This window comes from Petaurus breviceps, unplaced genomic scaffold (genome assembly GCF_028583685.1).
Source record: "Petaurus breviceps papuanus isolate PSGF00001 unplaced genomic scaffold, PetGlider_PUasm1.0 355, whole genome shotgun sequence".
Classification (NCBI taxonomy): Eukaryota; Metazoa; Chordata; class Mammalia; order Diprotodontia; family Petauridae; genus Petaurus; species Petaurus breviceps.
Window position 1 is genome coordinate 2,004,780 of NW_027186289.1, and position 9,249 is coordinate 2,014,028.

Genomic DNA, 9,249 nt, shown 5'->3' on the forward strand with positions numbered 1-9,249 from the left:
CTTCTCTCCAGTGTGGATTTTCTGATGTGCAACAAGATAACCCCTATCTTTGAAAGCCTTTCCACACTGACTACATTCATAAGGTTTCTCTCCAGTGTGGATTCTCTTATGTGTAGCAAGATTGGAGCTTGTACTAAAAGTCTTTTCACAGTAGTTGCATTCATAAGGCTTCTCTCCAGTGTGGATTCTCTGATGGATACTAAGACTGTCTCTACGTGTGAAAGTTTTTCCGCATTGATTACATATATAAGGTTTCTCTCCAGTGTGGATTCTCTTGTGCATATCAAGATTGGAGCTCTTTCTGAAAGTCTTTCCACATTGGTTGCATTCATAAGGTTTCTCTCCAGTGTGGATTCTCTTATGTACAGTAAGACTGGATCTCTTTGTGAAAGCTTTTCCACACTGATTACATTCAATGAGTTTCTCTCTCATGTAGATTCTCTGACTGTCAATAAGGGGAGATCTCGAGCACACAGCCTTCCCACATTCATTATGTTCATAAAATTTCTCCCCAGTATGAATCTTCTGAGACCTGTCAAGGTCTGAGTTCCAACCAAAGGTCTTCTCAAACTGAGGACGTGCATATCTTTTCCTTCCCGGCTGAAATAGAGGCTGGCAAGGAAGAGATGCCTGGTAGGATGAGGTTGATTCTCCCTCATTATACTCATCAGGCTCCCTTCTAATGGGAATTTGCTGATGACTAAGGAGCTCAGGGTTCTGATTCAAGGCCTTCCCACCTTTATTACTCCCAGAAAGCATTTCTCCAGTCTCACTTTTCTGATGTTTACTGAGGTCTGAACTCCACCTCAGGGTCATCGCCCATAGATTACTTGGATACATGAGCATCCCAGGAGCCTTCTCCAAGGACTGAAAAAGCTTTGCCTCTGAAGTTAAGCATTTCCCATATTCACTATCTGGAAGGCAGTCATTTCCTGAGGTCATTTTCTTGCAGTGATTTAGGATGGAAGACTGTCTGAATCTCTTTCCAATTCCATCAAATTCACAGTCACTTTTTGGATGTTTATCTACTTTGATAATAAAGTCATGGATTTTTCTCCAATTGAAGTCAAAGGGAGCATCGCTCATGAATCCTTGCAGGTCACATTCTTCCACAAAAATTCCCAGCTTTCTAGGTATTTCATTTATTTCAAAACTGGTCCCTAAAACTGAAGAAAAAAACAATCAAACAAATAAACATACACACGGAGAGCCAAACAAAGAAAAGCAATAGCAGTGGTTACTCAAGACTTTTGAAGCTCATAACATTCACATCACCAACTGCAACGCAACAAAACTCCATGGATTTTGCTCCTCTTGGAGCATTGAATAGACTGTGTCAGTGTAAGCAGAAGAAACAGACTGGATGTGAGAGTGACAAGGGAGATGCGCCACAGAGGGCTGGCCCAGCAGAGACTGAACGTCCATATTCAACAAAAGGAGCATCCCCAAGGCAGGAGACCAGAAGACACTGTCAGCAGCCAAGAGGGACTCTCCATGGAAGGACAATCGGTTGCTTGCTTGGAGAGAACACTGAGCCAAAACATGGGGTTTTCACCATTCCAGCAGTGAAGGCCTGGCCAGTTTTCAGAGTTTTAAAACACTAGTAACAACCTAAATTGGTTTTAAAGTAAATCATAGTTAAATTCAAAAGGTGCTAAATAGAAATGAAAACAGGTCTACCAGCAGGTTACTTCATCCATCTCTAAGAAAGCCATGTTTGACTCCACCAAAACTTAAATGGAAGCAAAGCTTAGAGAGATCCAGGAATCTTGGCTCCGTAACAAGGCAGATGAAATTCAGTTTTGTTCTGATAGGAACAATCCAAAGAATGTTTTGATGCCCTCAAGGCTGAGTGGTTTCCTTTCTCAGAGAGGACCATGGCACCAGGAAGACGATGCCATGACTGGCATTTGAATTGGACTGAAGTGCAGGAGAGCTGTGCAAAGTCACCAACCTCACTTTCTCCTGCAGAGCCATCTGGGTCCAGTTGCCAGACAGAGATCAGGACAGCTGGAGATGGCCAAACCCCAGAAAGCTACTGATGGGTCAAAGACACATCCACCTCAAGTGCTCAGGACTGACAGATCCATGTGAATCAGTGATGAGCACATAATCTAGAGGGTTGGGATGAACACTTTCACAGCATTCTCAACATACCACTCCAAGCTCTGCTGAAGGTACTGCTCATTACTTCAGGTTCTAGTTATACCCTCTCCAGCCATTCATCAGTTGATGATTATCCCTGCAGTTTACAATCCTTGTTACCAAAAAGGGAGAGGCCATGAATATTTTAGAATATGTAGGTTCTTTACCTGTTTCCCTAATCATTTTTGGAAACACACCTAGTAGTGGTATTGCTGAATCAAAGGTATTGGCAGTTTAATAACTCTGGGCATAATTCCAGATTGCTCTCCAAAATGGTTGGATCAGTTCACAATTCCACCAACAGTGAATTAATATCTCAATTTTTTCCAAACCGTCTCCAACACTTGTCACTTTCCCTTTCAATCACTATAACCAATCAGACAGGCTCCACATGCTTTGATCATTTCTCAACTCAAGCTCTTACAGATTTTTACCAATATCTTGGTATATTTTTAAGTTTGAGACATGGGAACTTAAACTGAGAAACTGCAAAGAAAATTGCTCCCCCTGCACACATTTTGTACTTTCCTTCTGATCATGGTCACACTGCTTTGCTTTGTACAAAACCTTTTCAGTTTGATGTAATCAAAATTGTCCCTTTCACACCTCATGCTCTTCCATGTCCCTCGTTTACTCATAAATTGCTCAACTGACCATAAATTTAATACATAACATATTCCATGATATTCAAATTTTCTTCCAATTTCTCTCTTTAGATACAGCTCATGTATCCATTTTGTCCTCATGTTGATAAACTAACTTCTTTTAAACTGTAACAACAATTTTTCCCAAATAATGAATACTTATCCAAAAATCTTAAGTCTTTACACTTCTTAAATAGATGGTTTCTCTATTTATTTGCTGCTGTACATTGTACAGCCAACCAGTTCCACTGATGGACCTTTCTATTTCTTAGCCTTCATTCTGTGACCTGACAACAGCAAAAAAAGAGAGGAAATGGTCCTTACCCAGGGACAGCAGATTCTGGACATTCTCCAGCATGACCTCCTTGTACAGCTCTTTCTGAGAGTGGTCCAAAAGCCCCCACTCTTCGTCAGTGAAGTCCACAGCCACATCCTGGAATGTCACCAACCCCTAAACCATCAAAATCACATGAGTTAGAGCTCAAAGAGACTCCAGAATTCATCTAGTTCAACCATAATCAAATTAGAAGAGGAAACTGATGCATGGAGAAGGGATTTGCCTACAATTCACATAACCTTTAAGAGAGTCAGAGCCAACCCCTGAATCCAGTCATTGAGAGGCCAATTGAATACTGAGCAAAGCATTTTCTATTTGAAGTGAGAATCATGTTGGGGTCACAAAAGCTGGAAAAAGGACTTAATACAAAATATTTCTCTCAATATACTTAGGGAGAAGGCATTTGTCCTGTAAGTGAGGTCTATGAATCTGTGGGATTAAAGAAAGTGATGTCAAATTCCTCTCCACAAAAAGTGTTTTAAGTGACATATGAAGAAAATTTGACAAAGACTTTGTGAGAAACTAGTAAGTATTGTGTATTCTTAGGGTGGGAGGGGATGTAACAGTGAGATTCAGGAAAGAAAGAAAAAGAAATGATCTAGTAAATGTCCTGAGAGTCTGAAATGAATTCTTGCTGAGATTAAACTATGAGAAGGATTCTAAAGGAGAGGGGCACCTGGTGGATGTCCAAATGTTGTCCCTGGCTCCCCTCCTTGGAACTTCTCCCTGACTTTGCACCGTGTCCCAGTGTCTGGAGTCTTTGGCCCAAAATCTCTTCCTTTGGTGTGTTGTCTTCCCCTAGAAAGTGTAAACTCTTTGGGGACAGGACAGTCTTTCCTCCTTTCTATATTAATCCCCAGACTTTAACATGGGTCATGGAAGACAGAAAGTCTTCAACAAATGCTACCAACTACTTACTATCCACATGTTTTCATCTGAGCAGCTTAGTTTTTATTTTGCTGCAATTGCCCTACATGACCTAGACAACACTTCCTTCTGCAGTCTTCTTACACGTTATTTCCTGCTACCTCTTCTGATCCAATGATACTGGCCTATTTTATATAGCAGGGAGAGAACACTCTAACAGTAGACACTGTTATTAGCCTCTTTTGGCATGGGGCTTGCTAAGCACAGTGCCTGGCACACAGGAGGAGTGAAGTGAATAACTGTTTGCACTCTCTCCTCAGAACGTCTTCATGGGATCTGACATTGTCTTCTTTGCTCCATTCTCAAAGAAAGTAGGAGCCTTGTTTTTACAAAGGCCAATCATGAATATGGCCTTTTGATCCCCACCTCTGTCCTTTCCTTCCCAATGCTTACCACACTCAGTCCTTCCCCACACCCAAGTCTCTCACATTTTTAACCTTTATCAGTTGCTCCCTTTAGTACTGACTTCAAACAAACCCCTCTCTCCCCTCTTTAAGCAAACCTTCCCTAAACCCTCAGCAAACTCAGAGCAATCATTCTATCTCACCCCCTTTTCTCAGGCAAACTCTTTGAAATATCTGGCTGAATTTTCTCCTTTCCTCTCTCTCTCACTCCATACATACTGTGCACATCTCCTGCCTGATACTGAAGGTCTACGGAGCCACTGTGCTTCCCTCATGGTTCTATGCCTCTGAAACCTGGACAGCCTGCCAGTGCCATGACAGGAAACAGAATCCTTCCCATTTGAGTTGTCTTAAGAAGATTCTGAAGATCCCCAGCTGGACAAGGCACCAGGTGCTGAGGTCCTTTCTCAAACTAAGTGCCAAGCATTCAAGCTCAGTTTCAGAGAGTGCAGCTCTGATGGGCTGGTCATGCTGTTCCAATGCCAAACCTAGGCCCGAGGCTGCACTTTACCTCTCCTAGCTGAGGTCCCTTTGGGTCTTGGTGCCACCTGGGTCATGGCCTTGGTCCCCCCCGTGCTTTGGTGCTTAGGGAGTGATGGGCACCTGGAGCCTTGTTAATCTCAGTTTCCTGTCCATGGCAGAGCCTCGGCCTGCACAGGGTCTGTTGCCCCCTTTCCTCCATCCCTCTCCCCCTCACGGACACCCAGCTGCCCTCTGCATGACAGCTGCTTGGGACTCTCTGCTAGTTCATCACTAGCTATAGGTTGTTTCCTTTGGACATCTTTGTCTTTTCTGCATAACTTCCATAGACGTTCACCATGGGAATCAGAGTTCTGGATATCTCTCTAGAGAAACACCTGGATCACAATCTTTCATGGCTTTCTCAGGAGAGAGCCAGATGTGCCTGCTATTGAGCACAGTACAGGTAAGCTTCTGGGCAAGATGTCTTTGCCAATTGGAATGCACTGACGGGCATTCAGTTATGATGATGTCCTGGAGGATCCCACCCGATGACTCCGCCTTCATCTGACATGTGCAGTAAGGTTCTATGGAAAAAGCCGGTCATCCCAGATCGGAAGTACCAACAGCTTTCCAAGGTTGAGAAAGGAGAAAATAGTTTCTCTGTATCCCCCTCAGCTTCCAGTGACCAAATGAACAAGGCCCCAGTGGTGAAGGCCAAGGCTATGCACGTCATCATGAATTCTCTAATTACAAAACAGACACACGAGAACATCCAGCGCTTTGAGCAGCAGGCAGGGTTGACAGACGTGGGATGTACCCCCCATAAAGGCCTCACCACAGAAGAAACCAAGTACCACTGTGTGGCAGAGGCAGTCCATAAAGTGAAGTTACAAAATGGAGAAATGACAAAAGAAGATAGACTGATTGCTTCAACCCAATCTTCTCCCAGTAGCACACCCTATTCTTCTCCCAAGCAAAAGCCCAGAGGCTGGTTTACTCATGGATCTTCTACTTCCTTGTGTGGCCTCCATGTCAGCAGCATGGACTCTGCAAATGGAGACAGAGACAAACCCTCATCTGAAAAACGGAGCCTTTATGGACCAAGAACCCTTCAGAAATCCGACTTGGGTTTCAGTGTCTAGTCTTATAGAGGTACTCAGAAGCCATCACCAATGGAGTTCATTCGGTTTGGGGCTACTAGAATTGCAGAAGACCCAGCAGCCTTCAAGCCACGTAAGATGGAGCTTCCATTGATAGAAGGAAAGAAACAACCTCCAGGAACCCATAACATCAAATCAAGAGACATGAATGTGTTGACTCCTACAGGGTTCGAAAGCTCCCTTTTCATATGAGCAAAGTTGTGTTCCCCAGTGAACCCACTGTTATATAGAGAGTATCTTAGACTTTTCTTTCTTCCCATCCACTTTGCACTTGATATAGGAAAGATGTCATCCATTTACAATTCTGCTGAGGCTGATATTTCTGGGGATCTAATGATTGTTTCTTTAAATATTTATGCAAAGCTTGACTCTTTCTGATGCAGGAGGACCTATTCTGTAATGTCCCAAAATTGGTCCGAATGACTTCTCAAAGTACAGTTGACTACAGCCAATTACTGATCTATAGAACTAGACTGAAGGGGGCAAGGGAAAGAAATAAAATCTAGTACATGTTGTTCTACATATTTTATCAAAAAAAGAAAACCATAGGCTTGACAAAAAGATTGCTTTATGGAGAACTCACACACGGTAAGTGTTCACAAGATGGTCAGAAGAAGTGATACAAGGACACTCTCAAGGTCTCTCCCCAAAACTTTGGAATTGATTGTGCTATTGAGAGACACTGGTCCAGGACAGCTCAGCCTGGTGTGCCCACATCAGAAAAGGTGCTGTGCTACAAGAGCAAAGCAGAATTGAAGCAGCTGAAAGGAAAGGCAGGATGTGCAAATGTAATCACCCCAAATGTTCACAGGGACTCTTTGTGCCTGAGTTGTGGTAGAGAATTCCAAGCTAGTATCAGTAGATAGATCAGTTATAATGGGACACACTGAAACTTGGCTTTAGAGAAGTGATGTCATCTGGGTCCTCTCAGAAACACAACAACCACTTACTGTGCACTTGTTTCATTACTGTCTGACTCTTCTGGATCCCATTTGAGATTTTCTCACCAAGCGGCTGTAATGGTAACAGTAATGTGAAGATCTTCCCTTCCCCTTGAAAGGCCTAAGGGAATATGAAGATATTCTCTGCCCCTTAAAAGGCAAATGTAATCAGCAGGAGCTATGGTGGGAGGACTGTGCTGATCAGGTGGAACAGAACCCATCTGAAGCGGGGAGTCAGAGCAGAAAAGGCTCAGGCAAGGAGACAGCTAGTACTGAGGGAAAGCTTTGGGCTGGCGTTGCTTCCTGCACTGATAAGGTATATTAACGCTTTGTTGCTCTGATGGATTTCGTTTTCTGGTTGTTGGGATTTGGCTTTCTGGTATCTGAATGATGTTTTGCTCCTGTCTTCTATATGGAGAGCCAGTTATATTTTGCAATTCAGAATTATGCCAGCATGTTCATGCTCACTCTTGATGCTGTGACTATTCTATTGGCACTACAGTTGTTGAGGCTAGATTTGAACTCATGCAAATGAGTATTCCTGATTCTAAACCTACTGCTCTACCACTGGGCCACCTTGCTGTCAACTCCCTCACTCCTTAACCCTTTACAACTTGGCTTACATCTTTCCTTTCCTGAAAGTGGTCTCTCTCAATTTAGCATTGATTCTTTTTTTTTTTCCTTTTTTGGGCAATTGTGGTTAAGTAACCTGCCCAAGGTTACATGGCTAGTTTTTTGGTGTGTGTGGGTGTTAAGTGTCTGAGGCCAGAGCCGAACTCAGGTCCTCCTGACTCTGGGGCCGGTGCTTTACTCACTGTGCCATCTAGCTGCCCTAGCATTGATTCTTTAATAGCCAAATCTGATGGTCTTTTCTCAGTCCTCATCCTAACCTACCCCTGCTCTTCATTCAATAGCCCTGAACACTCCTGTTCTACAGGAAGCCATTCTTGGTCCATTTTCTCGTTCTGATTTCCTGAAATTTACCTTATACAACAGGGCTACTATGTGCCTGGCACCAGCATTTACAAACATCATCTCATCTGATGCTCACACTAATTCTGTTATGTAGGTCCTACTGCCACCATTTTTCAGGAGAAAAACTGAGACCAAATCTCTAGGAAGTTTCTAAGGTCAGATGGGAACTCAGCTCATCCTGAATCCAGGTGCAGAACTCTACCCACTGTACCCCCCCCCAGCTTCTGATTATGTACGTACCTATGTACGATTGTAATTATTTAAAAACTCTCCCGTTTTTTTCCCCATTCTTGGAATCCCAAGAGCCTATGAGTTGCTTGGATCACACCAGATGCTTAATAAAAGCTCACTGACTCACTGACTTGACTAAAGCCTTTGGAAAGCCAGCTCCTTGAGGGGAGGGGCTGCTCACTTTGCTTGACACCCAAACCACTTAGCACAGTGATGGGCATATAATCAAAGGTTGTTGAATTGCCATAGTGAGGCCCCAGATCCCAGGGAGTGGAGCCATTCTCTTATTTTCTGCATTCCAAGAACTGACAATATCAACTGTATTCAAGGAAGTGGTCCCACTCTGAATCAAGACTGGGGTCTATTAAGACTGATGATCTAAACATGTAACCACTCTGTGGTATTCCAGGTGGGATTTTGTAATTTTCTTAAACTATTTCATTATTGTCTTCAGGCAACTTCTTTCCTAGGATAGTAAGATGTGATGACCTTGCTCAAATCTACCTGCTGAGTCTCAAAAGGTCTGCCCAGATAAGGAGAATTTACATTGAATTGTAATTTACAATTTTGCAAATTAAAGAATTTACAGTATTTTTTTACATGGAACAATTACTTTAAAATTAACAATAGCTTAATTAATTAATCATAAAATTAATAAAAGTTGATTAGATTCATAACAATAAATAATATAAACTTATTTTACATTAAATAAAATCAATTCAGCTGAAAACATTTCAGAATTTTCTTACCTAGAAAATCACTGTATTGGGGCAGCTAGGTGGTTCAGTCAATATAGCACTAGTCCTTCAGTCAGGAGGACCTGAGTTCAAATGTGGCCTCAGACACTTGATACTCTCACTAGCTCTATAACCTTGGCCAAGTCACTTACCCCAATTTGCCTTACCTTACCCCCTCCATAAACAAAAGAGAAGGATCTGAGTTCAAAAATAAAATGAAGTAGGGAAAATGACCCTCAATGGACAGATGAGGAAGGAGGTGCCCTCAAGGTGAAGCAGTCTTTTA

The 9,249-nt window shown here is 42.7% G+C and overlaps 1 protein-coding gene and 1 pseudogene across 1 annotated transcript in view; one reads left to right on the forward strand and one right to left on the reverse strand.

The window, feature by feature from the left end:
• LOC138168214 (zinc finger protein 271-like) overlaps positions 1–816 on the reverse strand; it is a 1,112-nt gene extending 296 nt beyond the window's left edge. Inside the window, exon 1 of the mRNA XM_069097246.1 lies at positions 58–816. Within this exon, the coding sequence (XP_068953347.1) occupies positions 58–816 (759 nt within the window). The remainder of the gene's footprint in view (positions 1–57) is intronic.
• A 2,916-nt stretch (positions 817–3,732) lies between these two features.
• Positions 3,733–6,498, forward strand: LOC138168172 (putative monooxygenase p33MONOX pseudogene; annotated as a pseudogene).
• The last annotated feature ends 2,751 nt before the right edge of the window (positions 6,499–9,249 follow it).